Source organism: Crocuta crocuta, unplaced genomic scaffold (genome assembly GCF_008692635.1).
Source record: "Crocuta crocuta isolate KB4526 unplaced genomic scaffold, BGI_CrCroc_1.0 scaffold192, whole genome shotgun sequence".
NCBI classification, from domain to species: domain Eukaryota; kingdom Metazoa; phylum Chordata; class Mammalia; order Carnivora; family Hyaenidae; genus Crocuta; species Crocuta crocuta.
Genome location: NW_027528803.1, coordinates 2685758 through 2709396, shown reverse-complemented (window position 1 = coordinate 2709396; position 23639 = coordinate 2685758). Strand labels below are relative to the sequence as shown.

Here is a 23639-nt window from a genome sequence, read left to right as displayed (position 1 = left end):
TATCATGTAGGTCAATATATATTTACACTAAAGTATTTTTAGAAAAAATGTTGATAGAAGAAGTTATTAGAGAACAGTTTATAAGATATGTGAAATTGTTGGGGCACCTGGGTGGCCCAGTCAATTATGTGTGTGACCTCTTGATTTTAGCTCAGGTCATGATCTCATGGTTCATGAGATCAAGCCCTGAGTCGAGCTATGTACTGATAGCACACAGCCTGCTTGAGATTCTCTCTCCCTCTCTTCCCTCCACTCACTGTCTCAAGCTCTCTCTCTCTCTTAAAATAAATAAATAAGCTTAAAAAAATATGTGACATTGTGTATACAGGCATAGAAAAACATCTCTAGCCTTTAATAAAAATGTTTATATTAGGAAGCTAATGCTTTATTCTCTGTGAGTTTTTCCATTTTTGGAAATTTATCTTGTATGTTTATTATTTTATTATACCTAAAAGTGAAGCTATTGTAATCATGCTAAAATAATCTCATTTATTGAATCTGATGCTTTGCCAACAAAATACATACAAATCAAACAAAAAGTCATACATGAAAATGAGACATAGGCACATTAATATCTTTGGGATTATAAAAACGTTGTGGTATATTTTAGCACATCTGAATTTAACATGGAGATTATATTTTCAAGAGATTTGTAATAGGATCCTATGATCTTTGAATATGATCTATTTTATGAAAGTTGAAAAATGAAAGATATTTTTAAACCAACTAGACAGGTGCCAATATATCTAAGAACAAATAACCAATTTTAGCCATGTCCTTATAATGATGAAGTGTCATTAATAAAGCATTTTAAAAGCTCATGTGCTATTTTCAGATCATTTACATAAAATTCTATGCAATGAACTGTGATGCATTCCATGTCTCTGAAAATTTCCTTAAGGAACAAAATCTCAGAAATGAGAAGACTAATCCTGCAAGAGTAAACTATGTCTTAATAGATTCCCTTGCTTTTTAAAAAAAAAAATTTTAGTGTTTATTTATTTTTGAAAGAGACAGAGTGTGAGCAGTGGAGGAGCAAAGAGAGAGAGAGACAGAATCCAAAGCAGGCTCCTGGCTCCAAGTTGTCAACACAGAGCCTGATGCGGGGCTCAAATTCATGAACTGTGAGATCATGACCTGAGCCGAAGTTGGACTCTTAATCCGCTGAGCCACGTAGGTGCCCCTATTCCCTTGATTTTTTTTTTTTTATATTACTCTTCTGTAATCCTGCTAATGATTGCAATTTAACCAAAACAGTAGCAAAAAATTTTTAGGGACGCCTGGGTGGCTCAGTTGGTTAAGCGTCCGACTTCGACTCAGGTCAGATCTCACTGTTCATGGGTTCCAGCCCTGCATCAGGCTCTGTGCTGACAGCTCACAGCCTGGAGCCTGTTTCAGGTTCTGTCTCCTTCTTTCTCTGCTCCTCCCCCACTTATGCTCTGTCTCTCTCTGTCTCAAAAATAAATAAACTATAAAATTTTTTTTTAATTTTTAGAGAAAGAAAGGAAAAGAAAAAAAAAGAAAAAGAATATTGCTTGTGCATTAAAGTTTGTGAGATGATCTTTGACTTTGTACCAGTGGCTTTCGTGCTGTGTGTGCTTTCTTGTTTTGTATTATGGAGAACATTCCCTTATACAGTATGTTAACCAGTCTAGATATTTCAATGACCCAATATCTATCTCCTTTTGAGTTTAAATTTCCTCACACATACTCACATATTCAAATATAAATTGGAAATCAATCATTTCCTATAGATTGGCTACCTATTCTGATATTTGGTGAATCTATAATATAGGCATTTGCTCAAGTTCCAATATTGCTAACTCAACTATTTTAATGTTTGCATATTATAAAACAAAACCATTTCATAATATCAGGCCTTGGGAATATCAGCATGTAATGAAAGATGAATCAAAATAGTCCTGACATTGCATAGCAATACACAGGTTTAAATGTTGTGCCATAATGAGAAGCAAAACAATTTACAGACAGGATTATACCTCATGCATTTTAGGAATTGTATTAGTCATGACAGTTGTATTACGTGAACCTGGCCATCCCTTCCTCACACTTAGATCAAGATTCTGCAACAGTAATGCATCACATAGGTAAATTGAATCTTCAACATTTATGTGACTTTCTCATGATATTAGGTATACAGCAATGATAATTTGACTAGCATTTTAAAGTAGTCACAGTAAGAAGAGCTCTATTTTCAATACCTGGGATAATAATATGTGCCAGTGGTTTATACCGTGATTTGAATTGAAATCACAAAGAAAATAGAGCTTAAGTAAAANATACTATTAGCTGAATTTCATAAGATAAAACATTAATGAAGTATCATAAGAAATCATGTTTTGAACAATATATTACCACACTTTCTGATTCAGAGTACCTATATGTACTATAATAGAATAGATGTGAGGTGTTTCATTTCAAAATGTTTCCATCTCAAAATGTTTTCAGCTCTTAATATATTGGTAGATGATACATTTCTTAAGTTTATTTCTTTTTTTATCTCAACTTGCCACTTTAAGAGCATATGAATCATCAATTTCTCTAAAATTTCAAGATTAGGAAAGCAATCTTCTTTCAGCCTTACTTTTTTTTAAAGATTTGATACTTCTCCCCATTAACAATATGTAAGTTGTTTAACTATTTTGAAATATATTTTAAAAAGAGAAAGTTAGATATATCCTGTCAACTACTTTTAAGAATCAAGAGAGCATCTATGGTCACACAAAGTAACATTTAGTAACATTATGTAAAATAAAATTTTAACTATTTTTAACTAATGAATTCAACATAAAACAATTCTGGAAAGTCATTCAATTTGTGCATATGGTTGTGTATATGTTTGTGTATGTACACTTAGTGTTTTGGTATGCCCAAAAACCATGAGGGCCAGCTATGAATATTATCTTTAGTAGTATAGCATAGTACCTGATCATTTAACTTGATTAATGTTGAATTAAATAATTTTTGCTACTCAAGTGGCAAAAAAAAATTTTTGTTAAAGATAAAAGTGAAAATACAAAAAATTTAAACTTATTTTGTGAGGTAATCATGTGGAAACTCATAAAACATTTTCTGGGCAACAAAATTTTTAATTACCAAATATTTGTCTTCAAATTATAACAATTAACTCTTCACTGAAGGAAAATTAACATTATGTGGGATAACATTGTTAAATGATGTATACAGCATGGTAAATAAAGAGGTATTTTGAAAATCTTGCTAAATATTTAATGGGTTAAATATGAGTCATAATTATTTACCTCTTTCCTGAAATATTCTGTATGAGGCTCATCAAGGATGCAGTTAGCTGACAGATTTTTTTTTTTTTTGGTTTCTAGCTAGGTGGACCCATATAATCTATTTTTTGTGTACAACTGGCAAATTTTTTAGAAGTTCTTCAGTGACAGAACATCAATATGAACAGCATTTATTAACTTATATCAATCTTGAAATCTACATGTATTATGAAAACAATGGTGATATTTCTCCCCCTCTGGCAAAAGGTCTTAATGGACTTTGGTGATTAGATTTCTAGAAGGGAAATAGCCACTAAATTCCCATAGCTTCCCCAAAATGCAACTTTAACTGTTAACCAAGACTGAATAATCTGCCAAATCACTCCATTTCTTTATTTAAAAGATTGATAAGGCTCATAATTTCTGTTGCTGAAGAAACTATTAGAGAAAGAATGTTAGCTACTTCTAGAGTTAGTAGTGGAGAGCTATTTTAAGAAAAACATTCTGCCACTTCTTCCCTTGGTTACATTTATCATTTTTCTAGCTTCTTTCATTGAGAGATCAGGGAATTCTACAGCCTTGTCTAGAGGCTCCTTCAGATTGCCTAGAGAATTCTCATTATTCTGTACTATACGTCATAAATCCTTCTACTGTGTTATCTTTGTTTTCAGTTATTCTCCTTGAACCTTTCAAAGTTTACCATTGTTTATATCCCCCCAGCCTTTTGGCAAAGAATTATATGCATTTCAACTGTCACAATAAATTATATATTCCTTCATGTGGCTGAAACTACAATTGGTCTGCTACTTCCATTGTTCTTTCTCTTGCTTCTCCCCCTGCCTCTCCCTCCCCAGGCCCTGTCTAGGAGCTGTAGATTATAAACATCTTTGAAACTTGGGGTATTACCAACGAATAGATAACACACAGGTCATGGAGGTGACAGATTGGGTTTTTTGTTTTGTTTTGTTTTGTTTTGTTTTCAGAAACTTCTTTTATGACACAGAGTGAGTGAACAAATTATACTTCAATTGGTTGTCATTCATTTTTTACTTCAATTCATATACTACTAATTCTTAGATCAATCTCACAGGAGAAAATTCCATTAACAATTATAAACCATATTTGCATTCATTCCTCTTACTCATATTAATGGTTGTTTTTAATTTCATAGTTGATCTTACACTGTCACGTAACATTACAAGGTGATTTCAGTTTTATAACCAATTGTGAACTATACTTAGACTTATAGAAATATTACTCATTACATAATTTCTAAAACAAACTCTTGAATTAGTTCCCTATTTGCAAAGGAGGACTAATGATAGCATTTCTGAAGTAAAAATAAACACGTATTATTTGAATTTTTGCCTAAAAATAATTTAAAACGTGACTCAGTAAAATAGAAGTAATGGGGTTAGTGATTTAAATATAGGTTACAGAGTCATATTTTCTGAGTTTGAATTCCATCTCTGTCACTTATTAACTATGTGACCACAGGCAAGCTATCTAATCTCTTAAAAAGACTTTTATTTGTAAAATGAGAATCAGAATACTATAAGATGATCATAAATTGCTGTATTTTTAAATATTTGCTGCTCAGAAATATCTTAGAATATTAATAACAAAGAGTGATTATTTCATAAAACTTAACTATATTTATTTTTCTTAATATGAATGTTAATGTAAGGTGACTAAAGTAGGACATCCAAAGATATTATAAACCACAATATTTAATAGCAACAGCTCAACAGTGACATCGGCTATAATGATTTCAACTTAAAAAAAAGAGAGAGAATAAAAAAATAAAGCATTCTCATAAAGAACAAAAAGTAGTTTATGTTTTGATAATTTAGAAATTTTTAAACATAAAATGATTATTCAAAGTAATATAGAGAGAGATGAGCAAACATGAGGGAAGGAATAGGGATTTTCTGCCTAACATACAATTTAAACTTACTGAACAATTTTTTTAAGGGATTCCAATGTCCAAGAAACAAAGATAAATAATGTTATAATCATTGACAGAAAGCATGAAATTTAACAAAGAGACATTCATTTAAAGAAGAAGTAGAGGTTTTAAGTATCAAGGGATAGTTATGTGGAGAAAAAATCTTATAGGTTTTGGAAATAGATTTTCCAATAAAAATAGATTTTAGCACCCAAGGGATGTTAACGAAAGCTAAGAGAATTATGTTTTTGAGGAGTAATGTTTGAAGACAACAGGTTACTAATAATTAGAGACACCTAGATTTGAGGAAAGAAGAGAGAAAAATAACAAGACAAATGTCACAAATAAAAAGGTTTTCTTTTAATTTCCATTGCCTTTCATGGCTTCCTCCAATTTTCTTAAGCATAATTATGTATCAGTTTTGACGAATATGTTACTAGTCCACACAAAATAAATGAGTAGAAAAATTCCATAGAATACCATACTAATTTACTGGCAGTATTATTTCTGATGGTTTCCTTTATTTAGTCTTTAAGCATCTATTTTGAGGTTTGCACCCAATTCAACATGTGTCTGGGTTATGGAGGGTGTTCCTCAAAACCAACAAGCTAAACCACCATGATGTCTTACAATTTTACTAAATTCTGACGCTACCTACCTGGAGATATCAACAGATGCCTCAGGTTAAGGACTCAGTCCTACAAGACTGCCCTTCCATCGTTTCAGACACGGGTTGCAAATTCATGCTGTTACCCATGCTTCTGACCAACTGCCTATAAAACAAAAGTTCCCAGGCCCTCCTCCTCAGGTTTAATTAATTTGTTAGAGCTGCTAACACAACTCAGACCAACGTTTTACTTACTAGATCACCAGTTTATTATGGAAGAATATAATTCAGGAACAGCCAGAGGACAGAGACACATAAAGCAAGGATGGGGAAATGTCTCTGAGTTTCCGTGCTTTCTCTGAGAGCACTACGGTCCCTGAATCTCCAGATGTCCAACAACCCAGAAGCTCCTTGAACCCAGTCTGTTGGCTGTTGACAAAAGATTCACACTCTAGACCCAATCCCCTCCCCAGAGGCCTGGGGGTAAAACTGAAAATTCCTGGCAATAAGCCACCATCCTTAGGTGTGGTCCAAAGGTTAACTTATTAACATTACAAAAGACACTTTTATTGCTTTAATTCCTTGGGATATTCCAAGAGTTTTAGGAGCTCTGTGCCAAAAACTGGGAGGAAAACGAAATACATATTTCTTATTATGAAACAAAATATCACTCATCCTAAATTATTTTGGTAATTTCAAAAGAAACATGATCTAGAAACACTAAAAAGCATTTACTACTTGAAATTTTCTTAAAAAAAAGAAAAATATTAAAACTTTAGTCTCAAAGATTTAAAATATTTATGATGAATTATCTAGAAAGAAACTATTCATCAAGAATTTGTACATGTACTCACGTGAATCAAAATTTTACATGGTTATTCTTGTCAGTTGTGTACAAACTTTGATATAAGCTTTGAAAATATAATTTTGAATGTAACTTTAAAAGCATTTAGGGAAGGTTATGTGATTTGTTACTACATAAAGATTGGATCTCATTTAGGGGAGGAGGCAAGATGGTGGGAAAGTAGGAAGCCCCGTACATTTCACTCGCCCCCATCTCTCAAACGAAGGCCTAAGCCATAGGAGCCCTTACAGAATCCAAGAGTTTGGGAGGAAAAGGAGACAGAGTCTGCTGAGAAAACTTTATAGCGTGAGTGCGAACTGGGGAAGATAAAATTGGGCTAGGACTGGAGACACAAAAGGAGGGGGGAATCCCCCTTTGCAGGGAGCCGCGGTGAGTCTAGGGGAAAAAAGAGTGGCCGAAACTGCTCAAGACACTGTCCCTGTCGCTGGAGAAGAGAAAAACCTCCGCTCAGGACACAGAGGGATCCAGTTTCCTGCTATCCAGCTGACCCTAGGCGGGACGCACGCGTCCCAGGCAACCCTGGATGAAACTGCTCCTCTCTCGCCAGCTCTACCTGGAGGGGATGCGAGCTACACCTGAAGCCAGGCTGTTGTGCTTCTGGCTCGGCTGGACCCCCAGGGGGGAAGCGAGAGGCTTGAAACTGCTCTGAGGGACTTGTCTGCAAGTTTATATTTCAGGTGATGGGACACAGAAGGACACGGTTGCCTGTTGTCCAGCTGACCCTAGGCGAGACACACTGGTCCCAGGCGACCCCAGCTGAAACTGCTCCTCACTTGCCTGCCCTACCTGGAGGGGACGCGAGCAGCAGCTTCCTGCTCGATACCCAGGGGGAAGGCAAGAGGCTTAAAATTGCTCTGAGGACTCGCCTGCGAGTTTATATTCCGGGCAATATCAACGGGGCACGTGGACAGAGATCTACAAACGAGGCCTGGCTTGGGATATAGAGCACGGACCACCTTGGCTATGTCCCCCACACAGGGAGATCACACCCAAAAGAGTGAGTTGCAATGCTTGGTTCGAGAAGGGACTGGGGCGCCGTCACTTTTCTCCCCACAACCATCAAGGCAAGACCCCCACAGGACACATTGGACCAAACCATGCCTATCCCTGCTAGAGAGCTGCCCTCTTCTACTTCTTCTTCTTCTTTTTTTTTTTTTTTTTTTAACCAGAGCCAGGGCAAGACCAACATGGATGCAATGCCCTGATTAATTCTGGTCACTGGCTTGCTTAAACATTCACATTTAATTCATTCTCTAGATGTAAATTCTACACCTCCACCACTACCTTTTTGTCTCTTTCTCTCTGGAGCAATCAGACTATACAGTTTCTCTGAGTAGCATTATCATCATTTCTTTCGCCTCCTATCCAACCATATTCACCTCTCTCTCTCTTTGAAATAAGCCTCTTAGTCTATCTGCCTGCTCATTTCATTTCCAATGTCGCTTCCTCATGCCCAGTCATTGCTCTCTTTGTGTATGTTCTTCCATCAACACGGCATATACCCGCCTCTTTCTGTGTAGCTGGGAATTATGATTCTATCTTTTAGACTGTCCTTTGTCTATCAGGTTTTTTCTTTTTCCTTTTTTCATCTTTTATTCTCTTTATGTATATTTATTTTTAATATTCGTCTTCCCTCCTTCCTCTTTTGTCTTGTTTTTCTTTTTTTCTTTGTATTTGTCCCTTCCTTTTTCCTTTTTCTTTTTCCCTTTCGGTTTGCATGTTTGCTGGATTTGTCTGTGCGTTTGTGTGCCTCTGTTCCCTGTGTGTTTGTCTGTTTTCTTTTCCAGGGCTACCTCAAGAAACAAGCCAATGTACACAATGTACACATAGTGGAGAGTACAAAATACCACTACGAGGAGGAAAATAAAATAACCAAGGTCTCGACAAGAGAGACCAAGAGACACCATTCAAAGAACACTTTCTAAATGGACAGGCCCTGGACAGTCAAAGAGCCTTCTTGGGTACAACAACACTCACAGGTGCAGAGTGCATAACAAGCTTTTAAAATTAACAAGAGATAGAAAGCTAACTAAAATGATGAAATGGAAGAACTCTCCTCCAAAGAAACTCAAGGAAGAATACACAGCTAAAGAACTGCTCAAAACAGATATAAGCAACATAACTGAACAAGAATTTAGAAAAATAGTCATAAAATTAATCGCTGGGCTTGAAAAAGGCATGGAAGACATCAGAGAAACTATTGCTACAAAGACTATAGAGCTTAAAAATAGTCGTGATGAATTAAAAAATGCTATAAGTGAGATGCAAAATAAAATGGAGGCGTCCAATGCACGGATTGAAGAAGCAGAAAGGAGAATAAGTGATTTAAAAGACACAATAATAGAAAAAGAGGAAGATGAGAAAAAGAGAGATAAACTGATACAGGAACACAAAAGGGGAGTTTGAGAGCTCAGCAATACAATCGGAATAATATCCATATCATAGGAATTCCAGAAGAGGAAGAGAGAGGGAAAGGCGCTAAAGGAGTCCTTGAACAAATTATAGCAGAGAACTTCCCCAATCTGGGGAAGGAAACAGACGTTGAAATCCTAGAGACACAGAGAAGTCCCCTCAGATGTAACTTGAATCGATCTTCACTATCATAGTGAAACTGGCAACATATACGGACAAAGAGAGAATTATGAAAGCAGCCAGGGATAAAAGGGCCCAAACATACAAAGGGAAACTTATCAGAGTGGTGACAGACCTATCTACTGAAACTTGGTAGGTCAGAAAGGAATGACAGGAATTCTTCAATGTGATGAACAGAAAAAATATGCAGCCAAGAATCCTTTATCCAGCAAGCCTGTCATTCAGAATAGAATGAGAGATAAAAGTCTTTCCAAATAACCAAAAGTTGAAAGAATTCGTCACCACTAAACCAGCCCACAAGAAATCCTGAAGGAAACTCTCCGAGGGAAATCTTGCACGGAACGCAAGATATCAGAGAGACCACCACAAGCATGAATCCCATAAAAGACATGATGACTCTAAACCCATATTTTTCAATAATAAAACTGAATGTAAATGGACTAAATGCTCCAATTAAAANCATATGAAAGCACCTAAATATATAAAACAATTAATCACAAACAGAAACACTCTTATCGATAAGAATGTGCTAATAGCAGGGGGATTTAATACTCCACTTACAGCAATGGATAGAAAAACTAGACAGAAAATCACTAAAGACACAATGGACTTGTATGACATATTGGACCAGATGAATTTGACAGATATATTTAGAACTCCACATCCTGAGGCCATGGAATTCACTTTCTTCTCAAGTGCTCATGGCATTCTCAAGGTAGATCACATACTGGGACATAAAGCAGCCCTCAATAAGTATAAAAGAATTGAGATCATACCATGCACACTCTCAGATCACAATGCTATGAAACTTGAAATCAATCACAGGAAGAAGTCTGGAAAACCTCCAAATACATGGAGGTTAAACACCCTACTAAAGAATGAATGGGATAATCAGGCAATTAGAGAAGAAATTTAAAAGTATATGGAAACAAGTGAAAATGAAAACACAACAATCCAAAGGATGCAGTAAAGGCAGTCCTAAGAGGAAAGTACATTGCACACCAGGCCTATTTCAAGAAATTAGAGAAAGGACAAGTACAAAATCTAACAGTGCACCTAAAGGAACTAGAGGGAGAGCAATAAAAGCACCCCAAACCCAGTAGGAGAAGAGAAATAATAAAAATCAGGGCAGAAATAACAATATAGAAACCAAAAGAAATAGTTGAGCAGATCAATGAAACCAAGAGTTCATTTTTTTAAAAAATAAACAAAATTGACAAACCTCTAGCCAGGCTTCTCAAAAAGAAGAGAGCACTCAAATAGACAAAATCATGATTGAAAATGGACTTATTACAAGGAACCCCAGAAGCAATTATCAGGGAATACAATGAAAAATTATATGCCCAAATCGGACAACTTAGAAGAAATGGACAAATTCCTAATCACACACTCACTACCAAAATTCACATGGGAAGTGATAGAAAATCTGAACAGACCCATAACTAGTGTGGAAATCAAATCCGTTATCAAAAACCTCCCAACAAATAAGAGCTCTGAGCCAGATAGCTTCCCTGGGGAATTCTACCAGACATTTAAAACAGAATTAATAGCCATTTTTTTCAAGCTATTCCAAAAAATGGAAATCGAAGGAAAAGAGACCTAGCAAAAAAAGAGAACTACAGGCCAATATCTTTGATGAATACAGATGCAAAAATCCTCAAGAAGATACTTGCAAATTGAATCCAACAACACATAAAAAGAATCCAAGATCCACCAAGATCAAGTGGGATTCATTCCTGGGTTACAGGGCTTGTTCAGTATTCACAAATCAACCAATATGATTCATCACATCAACAAAAGAAAAAATTAAAAACCATATGATCCTGTCGATAAATACAAAAAAAGCATTTGACAAAATACAGACAACATCCCTTCTTAATAAAGACCTTCAAGGGGCGCCTGGGTGGCTTAGTCGGTTAAGTGTCCGACTTTCGCTTAGGTCATGATNAGAGAAATCAAGAAACTGATCCCATTCACAATTGCACAAAAACTATGCAATACTTAGGAATAAAACTAACCAAAGATATAAGAGATCTGTACGATGAAAACTATGNAGGACAGATACCATATGTTTGCACGTCTAGGAGGATTAGGAGGAACTTAGCAGAGGACCTGGGGGAGAACGGGAAATAAGTGGGTGAGAGGGAGAGAGGCAAACCATGAGAGACTCTTGAATGCTGAGAACAAACTGAGGGCTGATGGGGGGGGAGGGGGATGATGGACACGGAGGAGGGCAATTGTGGGGATGAGCGCTGGGTGCTATATGGAAACCAACTTGACAATGAACTTTAAAGAAAAAGATTGGATCTCATTCCTTATTCTTCCAATATTCATTGAATTTTATATCTCATCCAACTTTAAAACTGGTTTTGTCAACCAAAATGAACGATTGTTTAATAGTCTCTAAGTATAAGAGAGCTTTATTTGCCCTAAGTTAGAATAGAGGCCTGGGAAACGGGCTTTTCATAGGGAAGAAAGTTTTGAAGTATTTTTCACAGTTACATAGTCTTTACAATTGTAAAAGCTCCGAAGATTATAAATTAACATGTACGGAGGAATCACAAGTGTTAACATCAAGGAATGCAGAGAGTAGGAGGATTAATTGATATCTTAAGGACAAGATGGGTTTCCTTTAGGCTACTCATTTACAAAACAAGTGGACAATGTATGCTTGGTGGGCCATAAATCAGGCTTTTTTAAACAAAGTTTATATACAGTCATATTGACTTTGAAAGAAATCTAAAATGGCTTCCCTTGTATATTAGATTTTTAGAGAGTTTTTGTCTCATCCCTCTTAATTGTAATTATGGTATTTACCTCCACCAAATAATCATAGAAGTCATCACTGGAAGTAAGTTGTTGATGGGCAGTTTCTTTTTAGAGATTATGCATAATGTTGTAATAGCTTTCAGAGTACCTTATCTTATTGGGGTCACAAGTCACCTTTAACTACAAACCAGTAATAGCTTTTTAAATTTTGAAAAAAAAATTTTTTTAATCTATTTAGATGAAATCCTACCTTTATACAACTTTGTATGGCAATGACATTTTCCAATTTCTGTTTAGATTCCTTGGCTTCTTTCCTAAGACAGGTAATGATACAGTTCCAAAATACGTTTGCTTTGAAAAATCTTTAAATTATTTTTAATATATCTTCTATTTTATCCACACTAACTATTGCATCCATCCTTCTTCTATGGAGGTCTAGACTATAAGAACTTAAATAATTTTGAGTATATTAAAACATAACAAAATAATTTGTAACATTCAGGTAGAATTTTTCCACTGGATTTAATTGTTATTCTGGCAAACATTTTCATTGTCAATTGATTAGATCTACAATATGGAATACATCATTACAGATTTAAATTAGTATACACACAGTTGGCTGTGGCTTTTTGTAGTTCTATTATATTCCAAAATATTAACAGTTATTCTAATAAAGTCATATTATACCCCAAGAGAGAATTAAATTTAATTTAAAACAAAGAAATCATGGAATTGAGTTGAATTGAGTAATATGAAGTAAGGTAATGCTACTCAGATAGAGTATGGAAGAGTTTTATTTTGTTTTGTTTTGTTTTGTTTTAACATGGAGAGTTGTTTTTAATCCTTTGAAATCTTAGAAAATATTCACATAGTTTTAGTCAGAGTGGCACCTGGACCTTGAATGATTCTTAAGTTTTCAATTTGGGTTTAACCACAAGGTTTAATTCTTCTGCACAACCTTCGTGAGAATATGAAAGTAGAGCATGACATATAGGGACTGAGCACGATGATCTTTGAGACTCTATAGGAGATGCTTCAAGATACAAGCAAGAACAATAGTAACAAATGTGAATAAAGAAATGTGTGGAGGTAAAGAAAGACTAGTGGAGTATTGCAGCTGAGGCATTTCATGAATTTTCATGCATTAAGAAATAGATATCTGTGTGTGTGGATATATATCATTAAAAGCTTTATCAGAATCACTTTTTCATGAAGCCATTCCTCTTTTCCTCTTACCTTGCTGCTAATATTTTCATTAAAGTTTTCTCCCTATTCTATTTCTTTCACCAGTCTGAGGGCCATGAAGTCTCCAAGGTAATCTAAAAGATAATTCTTATAATAAAGCAAAACTAAGAAATTAGAAACCCTGGGAGAGGAAAAAATAGTCATATACAGGGGAAAAATCACAGTAAATAAAATTTTAAAGTAGAACTAAGAAAAAGGTAAAGCTGACACAAAGAAAAATAATAGGGAGACTAGAAATCAAGATCAGTCAAAACACTGAAGAGAAAAGAGAATAGAGATAAAAAACATATAAGGAGAACTCTCCCCTCAGGAAACCCAGTCCTCTGATAAGTTGTGTTTTTTCTTACACGATTAGCAATTCCTGTTATAACTGCAGGTCCTGAAAATAAACAGCATCAGAAGTGTCATAATAAAAAATTTATTCCGTGTCAGGAAGTAAAGAAGTGAGTTTGAAAAAATCTAACAATTGTAGTCACATATATAAGATTATTATCATTTGAATATATTTATGAAAATAAGGCATTCAATGTTATTGGGTTTTAAATATGCTAAATAAGGGCGCCTGGGTGGCTCAGCTGGTAAGTGTCCGACTTTGGCTCAGGTCATGATCTCACAGTATGGCAAGCCCCTCATCATGCTCCCTGAGGACCACTCAGAGCCTGGAGCCTGCTTCAGATTCTGTGTCTCATTCTGTCTCTTCCTCTCCTGACTCAAGCTCTGTCTCTCAAAATAAATAAACATTAAAAAAATTTTAATATGCTAAACGTAAAATATTAAGGCAATCAACATATAACTTTCTTTGTTTCACTTTTAGCATTGTAAAATTGTTAGTGTTAGCAACACATTTTGCTTGCCCTTTAATATTTGGTAAATATATTAAACACAACGTCCAATTTAATTGACTAACATAATTCTCTATAATGTAATACAGCAAAAAATTGTGTTTTTGTGCTTTGTAAAACTTGAAGACCAATACCTTTTTGAAATAGAGTATAATGAATCCAAATTGCCTGAATATTATATTTCTTTTTTATTGCAGTATGATTGACACATAATATTATATAAGTTTCAGATGTACAACATAGTGACTCAAAACCTATATATATTATGAAATAATGACCACAATATATAAAGTTACTGTCTGTCACCATACAATGTTTTTACAATATTATTGACTAGTCCCTGTCTTGTACACCACATCCCCATGTCTTATTTATTTCATAAGATTGCACCTCTTAATCTCTTTCACTTATGTATTCTATGCCTCTAACCCCTTCCTTGTAAGAATGGTCAGTTTGTTTTCTATATTTATGAGTCTCCTGTTTTGGTTTGTCTATTAATTTGTTTTGGTTTTTAGATTTTAAAGTGAATCATATGCTGAAATCATATGGTATTTGTCTTTGTCTTACTTATTTCACTTAGCGTAATACTCCCTAGGTCTACCCAGAGATAAATAGACCACTGCTACAAACAGATATTCTTTTTTAATGGCTGATGAAAATTCCAGTGTGTGTGTGTGTGTGTGTGTGTGTGTGTTTGTGTGTGTGTGTGTGTGTGGCATAGCTTTTCTATCCATCATCTACTGATAGATACTTAGGTGGACACTTAGGCTCTCATATCTTGGCTATTATAAATAAAGCCGTGTAAACATAGGCGTGCATTTATCTTTTTGAATTAGCACTTTTGTTATATTTAGATTAATACCCACCAGGAGAATTGTTGGATCACATGGTATTTCTATTTTTAATTTTTCACAGAACCTCCATACTATTTTCCACAGTTGCTGCACCAATTTTCATTCCCACCAACAGTGCATGAGGGTTCCCTTTTCTCTAAATCCTCACCAACACTTTATTTCTTGTCTTTTTGATAATAGCCATTCTGGGAGATAAGAGGTGCTGACATTGTAGTTTTAATTTACATTGTCTTCATAATTAGTGAGGTTGAGCATTTTTTCATGTTGGCTACATAAAATATAGTATAATAAGTGCAGATTACTGAATATTAATTTTTAAGTGATGGGTATACTTTTCATATTAACAGGAATTTTTAAAAAGTGAAAAGGTCACAGTTTACATAAAGTTATTAAAGATTAGAACTATGCTTAGGAAAATGAGTAAAATATTACTCATCAAGAAATCCTCAAGTCTTGATATAGCTATTAAAACTAATCACATTATTGTCATATTTTTAATTATCCAGTTCTGATGCTGGACATTTCTAAGATTTTTCATAAACTACTTAACTTCACTTATTACTAGAAACAGGCTCTGGACCACATAAATACAGAACTTCTGGTTCAAAAATTTTAACATTTCTTGTAAAATGAATTTCTTGTTAAATATGTCTATATATTACAGACTCATAAAAGTAATCAGAGGATAGTAATCAAGGTAAGTGCATATTCCTTCCACACATGCAATAGCCTTTGGTTCATTTCTTCATTTCCATACACTAATAGAAACCATATATTTATTATGTTGTTACTATTAACTTAAATACAATCATTTTTCTTTCAACTTTCTACACTATAGTAACATCATTTTCAAATGTTTTCTCACTCACTGTTAACAATCTAAACTTTCTGAAACCATCTTATTAGATAAGTTTAGTCTAAGTCTTTCCAACGGTGACAATTCAATTAGTAGTTTGAGGTCCATATTTTATGTGAAGATAGGGATAACTCAAAACAAGTTCATTAATATATAAAGAAATACTTGTGTAAATAATAGGATAGCATGGCTAACATATGTATGTGATAAAGCACAAATTTGGAGTTTGAAAAAATTTTCAATAATTTAGAAGTAGTAGCATAAATATACAGGGAATTTTATCATGCTAAAAGTTAGAAAATTAATTCCATGACAAATCTTGGCACTTCTCTTGTTCCCTTTTCTTTACCATAATGCTTTTCTGGCTTTATTTCTGCATATTCAAATCTTACATGTCTTTGTGGTGAATATTAAAACTTACGTTCTTGAAGAATTTTTAACAGGTTAAACATATTTCAAATAATTCTGTTCCAGAGTGTATATGCTTTTTCTAAAATTCTACCTATTTTGGGGGACGCCTGGGTGGCTCAGTTGGTTAAAGTGGCCGACTTGGGCTTAGGTCATAGTCTCACAGTTTGTGAGTTTGGCCCCGCGTTGGGCTCTGTGCTGACAACACAGACCCTGAAGCCTGCTTCAGATTCTGTGTCTCCCTCTCTCTATGACCCTCTCCTACTCGCACTCTGTGTGTGTGTCTCTCTCTCAATAATAAATAAATATTAAACATTTTTTAAATAAAAACATAAAAATTCTACCTATTTTACTCTAAGATATATTTAAATAGTTTAAAGCATTAAATACTAAGCTTTAAGAATATTTTCAGCAAAGAACTAGTGTTCCACTAAATATAAGAAATCGAAAATGATCACTAGCAAAAACTATACAATGTACAAAACCAAGGGTAAACTTTAATATAAGCCCTCGACTCTGGACATAATGTGTCAGCGTAAGCTCAACGATTGTAACCATTGTCCTGCTCTGATATGAAAGTTGATAGGGGAAACTGTATGTGACAGCAGGGGGTATATAAGAACTCTGTGTATTTTCTGCTTACTTTTGCTATGAATCTAAAACTTCATTGAAATTAAAGTATATAAAAAGTGCCTTCTAGTAAATATAGACACATTCACTATGTTTATTTTATGAGTGAGTAAACTTTATGGGAAAGGTTTAAAAAATTGAATTTAAACAAACCTCATATAAATATTTCCAGTAATAATGAAACCTCTTAATGGGATAAATTTAGCTATTAATAAAATTACATAGTATAATTTTAATTTATTGTATAAAGAATTCTTTTGTAAAATAGATTTGACCAATATAAAAACACTCAGTAGGCGCTCCTGGGTGGCTTAGTCGGTTAAGCGTCTGACTTTCGCTTAGGTCATGATCTCGCGGATCGTGGGTTCGAGCCCCGCGTCAGGCTCTGTGCTGACTGCCAGCTCAGAGCCTGGAGCCTGTTTCAGTCTGTGACTCCCTCTCTCTCTGACCCTCCCCTGCTCACGCTGTCTCTCTCTCTCTCTCCTAGAAATAAATAAAACATTTTAAAAAAATAAAAACACTCAGTAAAAGTTGTGCTTAGTATTTTGTTTACAGATAAATAAAAAACTTCATATCAATTAATACTTCTTATATATAGAGTGTTTCTTGTTATACTAAAAATGTTCAAATATAAAAGAGAAAATAATTTTGTGAAAAGCTAAAATATTGTGTATAAGAGAGTTAGATATGAAAATGCTCAGAGTCAAGAGATATTTACCATTTTACTTCTAAATTTCATGTAAAATCATGGTTTCCATAACTATTTCCATCATAACATTGAATTTATTTTTACAGATACATTTGAACCAAATTGAGAAAAATGTAGCATAAATTCTAAATTATATATAAAACTTACATGCTTTGTGGAATTTTTGTTTAACATCATGAATAGTAGATGTTTGAGTCACCTAAAAAGGAAAAGAAAATATATAGAATTATAGGAAAAAAGTATCTATTTCTTTGACATATATTTGAGAAGAAAGCAGACTTTAGTAAAGTATAAAATTATTATAAAATAACTAGTTTGTTTTGTTTGGCTTTTTAGTCACTACTTCTTTTGACAGCTTTGAGATCTTGGATCAGTATGCTTTTTCCTAAAATTTTATTTTTGCACATAGCAATAATCATGTTATTATATGAGTTTATCTAAGTGTTTATCTCTAAAATATATATTTTAATCTTCTCCGCCCATGATATTCAAAATCTGGCTCCCAAACTGATGAGAATCTCAATTAAAATATGAGTAAATAAACAAGATAGAGAGAAGGTAAAAAGGTATATAGTGGAAGACTTCAGCATATAAAAGTGATGTATGTGGACAAAGAAGGAAATGTTACTTCAGCATGTCATCAGGAAAAAATATCCTATCCAAGCCCCCTCATTAGTTATGTTATTAAAACCTCCTTCCAAAATTGCTCTAGGTCCATCTAAATTCATGTTAGATATATTATTTGGATTCATCAGAAATGCACAATTCATGAGTATGAGAGTTCTATTTAAACACCTCAAGCCATCACAACATTTTTTTGACTGTCTGACTTAGTTCAGATCAAACATGCAAACTGAAATTCCCCTCTGCGTCTGGTCCCTTATGAAAAAACCCAAAATAGTTCAAAGTCTACAGCAAAGGACAAGGACATATTCATGATCATACAAGACAGTATATTTCCTTTCTCTAAACACATTTGGAATATTGTATTCATGATTTATTTCTGCATTAAAGTCTTTAATTGTTTTGGGAGGTGAAGTGAAAAATAAAAGTGTATTAAGAGTGGCACATAATAATACCCCAGGCAGTTCTTATTAACATTATATCATATTTAATATTTAACTAAATATTGAAAGTATAACAATGAATGAATTTATTTTACCATATTCTACTCTGATTAATATACCTATAATCAAGGGTTTACTATACTATTCATAGGACTTTTTTCTGATTTCTTCTACATATATGATCTACTAAATTAAAAAGCAAGATTTAATCACTGAATGATGATATTAATTCCCATTTTGGATATGCTATATATAGCAAAAGCTCTTACAGAAGCTGTGAGTATGAAAATTTCTAATAGTTTATAGCATTACTCTTGCTTGGAAGATCGTAGAAAATATTTGTAAATCAGTTTTTAGAGAGGGAAACATATACTTATATAAGTGAATATATTATATTTCATTTTAATTTTGAAAATTTAACTTTTATATTTGAATTACCTTTTATAAAACATGGAGCTTTGATTGTTTTATCTCACAGTTTCCTGGGTTCCTCTGGTAAGGATGCCTAAAATCCACATACTATTTTCTAGAGTCACAAATACTTGTCCACCACAAGGGCCATTTAATATGGAAAAGCAAATAACTTTCATGGTCAATAACTCCACAATTAAAGTTTGCTGTTGCTCTGCTATCACTTTATGAAGTATGATCCTGTGTTTATGTGCTGATTGTTCCAACAACCCACCAAGTCTTTGAGGAGAATGACCTGATGTTATTTTAGTCTGTGTTTCAACATTTAGTGCACCATATAGCATATAATAAAGTTTAACTCACTTTTTTGAAATAAAAAATAAAGCTGTGAGTATAAAGTAATATAAAAACAGAAGGGTTTTTTTTAAGTTTATTTATTTATTTTGAGAGAGACAGAGACAGGGTAACCGAGGGAGGGACAGAGAGAGACATGGAGATAAGAATCCCAAGCAGGTTCTACCAGCCCAGAGCCTGACGTTGGGCTCAAACCCAGGAAACAAACGGTGAGATCATGACCTGAGCTGAAACCAAGAGTCAGAGGCTCAACTGGCTGAGCTACCCAGGTGTCCCCCAAATAGAAAGTTTTTAATTTGGTATGAAATCTATCCCAAGTAGATTTCTATGGAAACCTATATGCTTTACTTCAAGTAGAATAATTTAAATAAACATCTTCTAATTCAACATGTGCATTTTTTCTCTGAATTTGCAAATTTTTGAGACTAAGATTATATTCTCCTGAAGGAAACCTACCTATGGAAATGGATTTTTTTTTGCAAGCTTTTAACCAAGTTTGTAATTTACTTTTCAATTTTAAAAATTGCATTTGACTTTCACATGTTAGAAAAATGCTGATTTTGAATAAATCCTTGAGAACTGCCCTGTCTGGAGCAATTTTAGTCAAATACAGAAGGAAAAAAATAATTAACTATTAAATCATTCAGACAGCAATGCTCAATTAGCCACAAGACTGTGCTTGATCAACTCCTCCAGTCCTTCAGTTGCTCTCAGAGCACGAAGAGAGGAAAAGATGATAATTAACAGAGCACATAAGACTTTCTGATTACTAAAACCCATGTCTCTGTAGCTTCATCAGGAAGTTTATTCATAATAATGTCTACTTTTTAGCCAGTTTTAATACCTCTTAAAAAGGACAAACTATCATCACGATAATTTATTCAGTTTTATAAATCACAATTAATTGTGCAGATGGGACACATAAGTATTCTGACATCTGAAATCCTGAAATTCCCTTCATTAATGTTTCTTTCTCATTAGAGGAAATTAATCTTAAAATATTAAGTAGACAAGGTAAATGGTATTTGTTAGTTGAATGAAAAATTTACTTTTGAATTTCAAGTGATCGTGATTGAGTTTGGGGTCCTTATTCCTTTATCCAAGAATTTTAAATTGATGGACTTAGTTAGAAAAAGCTTTTCATATTCAAGTGAAATCTAGGATTTTTTTTGAATTTGCCCCCTACAAAGGTACTGCATTATTTCACACACACAAAAAACCTCTTTTTCTACTATTGCTACTTTTTAGAACTATATTTTAGTTACTTTCTCAGGAACTCCTTGAAAAGAACAGATGTCTTCAGAATACTGTCTTTCCTGCTTAAAGAAATGAAAATTAAGGGAAAGGAAACATAACAACCCCTTTGAAATTCATTTGACTGTAATTGCAATGTGCAAACCAAAAATTGTCAGTAACTTTGTTTAGAAAAGAAATGTGTCCAATGGTAAAGACACAGAAAAATAGAATAAAGGATAAATTGACTCGAAATGAATAGATACCACCACATGAAAATACACACACACATACACACACACACACACACGATATCCAGTGCAGGATTGCTAAATGACATGAGCTTTCCATTCCTGGTTTTTGAGACACAAGAAAGAATACTAGTCTAGAGAATCATTTTTTAGATTGGTTAATTCAGGAAAGTGAAAAATATGCCTTTAAGCATTTCTGTCAGAAGGTTTTTACATTAGTAAATGGAATAGGTACTTTCATAGATTGCATATATTTTACTCAGAGTGGACAGGGAGTTTTTAGGGTAAACAAATATTTTACTAATTAGTAATCTTCAGATTATAAGTAAAATACAAAATTTTAATTTAAAATGTTTCGGCTTGATTGAGGTATAATTGACAGATTAAATAGTAAGATACTTAAAATGTACCAAATAATGATTTGATATACTTGTATATTGTTAAAGAATTTACCCCATTGAGTTCATTAACACATGTATCAGCTCACTTTTTTTTGTCTTTACTGAGGACATTTAAGTTCTACTCTTTTAGCAAATTTCAATTACATGATACAGAGTCATCAGCTATAGTCCTCAGGTTATATAATAGATTCTCTGACTTTATTCATCTCATAACTGAAATTTTGTACCCTTTTACCAATCTCTCCTCATTTCCCTTACCCCCCAGGTCCTAATTACCCATATCATCCACCATCATATATATCATATATATCATATATATATCCATATATATGATATAATGGAATATTTGATATATATCACACTATCTTTTTTCATTCAACTGTTGATAAACACTTAGGTTATTTTCAAACTTGGCTGTTGTGAATAATGTTGCAATAAATATAGGAGTGCAGGTTATCTCTTTGAGATAATGAGTGTGCTGGGTTTTTTAAAATATATACCCCAAAATTGGATGAGTGGATCATATGATAGTTCCCATTATAATTTCTTGAGGAGCCTCCATATTGTCTTCCATGAGGGCTATACTGATTTACATTCCCACCAACAGTGTACAGGCTTCCCTTTACTCCACATCCTGGCCAACACTCATTGTTTTTTGTGTTTTTGAAGACATCCATTGTAACAGTTGCGAGGTGATGTCTAATTGTGGTTTTAATTTAGATTTGCCTGATAATTAGTGATGATGGGCATCTTTTCATGTGTCTGTTGACAGTGTGTATGTTTTCTTTGGAAAAAATACCTGTTTTTAGCTCCTTTGCCCATTTTTACTTTGGGTTATTTGATCTTTTGCTTTGAATGGTATGATTTACTTGTATATTTTGTAAATAAACATCCTTAATTGGATGTGTGGTTTGCAAATATTTTCTTCCATTACATACATTGCCTTTTCATTTTGATGATTTCCCTTGTGGTGCAGATTTTTTTTAAGTTTTATATAGTCCCGCCTTACAGTTTTAAATGGAAGCAGAAAAAAATGACAATGACATAGAAAACTGTTCTCTCCCCTTGTCTTTATTGTAAGTTTTTCTAATGATAAAAGGAGCTTTAATAAAGAACTGACAAAATCAAGAAATGATTTTTATTATTTAAATTATCTTTTTAAAAAGATTTACTCATATTAATTCAAGTTTTATTGAATGCACTTTTCAAAATAGGTTGCACCACAAAAAGTGGTTTAGAACAACACATGCTTGTTTTTCACACACACTACATGTACATCATAGACCAGCTGATGGATCCACTATGCATTTGCCTCACTCTGGGATCCACATTGATAAAACCGACATCATATGGAACATTGCTTATTTCGAAGGCAGAAGTTACCAAAAAATAAAATGATGAAATTAGATTATGTTCTGAAAGCTTCCCTCAGGAAATAAATGCATGCCTTTTCACCTTCATTTCACAGCACAAAATAAGTTACTTCAAAGAAGTAGGTAAATTTAATTTTACCTATTTCTTGTGTGAGAATGAGCACAATTCTTGTTAAACAACACTAACGATTACCAGAATTTACCTTTCTGGTCATCAAATATTTGGCCCTCTGTCCCTTACAAAATACACCATGTCCTCACGTATCTATCTATTTCTTTTCGACTGAATATGGCAAGCAGCTTAGCCTCTGTTCCTCATGGTATAAAGTAGTAGCAACTATGACCAGCTGATAGATCTACTGTGCATTTTCCTCACTCTGGGATCTACACTGAAGAAGCCAATGTCGTATAGAACATTGTTTATTTCCAAGGCAGACGTTCTAATAGCATCCTTCTCCCCATTATTGTACAGCTAGCTAGTATTTTTTAAAAAAAATAACTCATCAGTTTCTTTCAAAAGAACTTGTATAGGATATAGGCTTTTAGAGCACACCTCCCTAAGGGTTAAGTGTAGAAAAGGCAACCATATCATTTACAATCCCAGTGAAGACAATTTTAAGTGTACACAAAATGTTATCATTAAATCCACCAGAAAAATTGGGATTAAAAAGTATAATATGGCCAGTAGTTCTACTACTTCTCTTCTGGACATAAAGTGTCGTAATACAGCTGCTATGGACCTCAAAGCAACTGAATGTTATTGAAACCTAGAATTTAGGTCATTTCAATTTCAATATATACCACTTGTTATTCTATCATCTATTAGTTTGATATAAATTACCATTTTTCATCACTGAAGTGTGTTTGCTAGCTAGTGCTATATTGTAATTAAACCCTTCATCTCATTTTTGTTTTCAATTAATATGCAATGGAGAAACAGCATTGAAAACCATTAAGAATAATGCTA

The 23639-nt window shown here is 33.7% G+C and overlaps 1 protein-coding gene across 1 annotated transcript in view; it reads right to left on the bottom strand.

The window, feature by feature from the left end:
• Window positions 1–23639, bottom strand: part of TECRL (trans-2,3-enoyl-CoA reductase like) — a 99089-nt gene that overhangs the window by 56102 nt on the left and 19348 nt on the right. The window contains exon 2 of the mRNA XM_077755694.1: window positions 17730–17781. Coding sequence (XP_077611820.1) covers window positions 17730–17781 — 52 coding nt within the window. The remainder of the gene's footprint in view (window positions 1–17729; window positions 17782–23639) is intronic.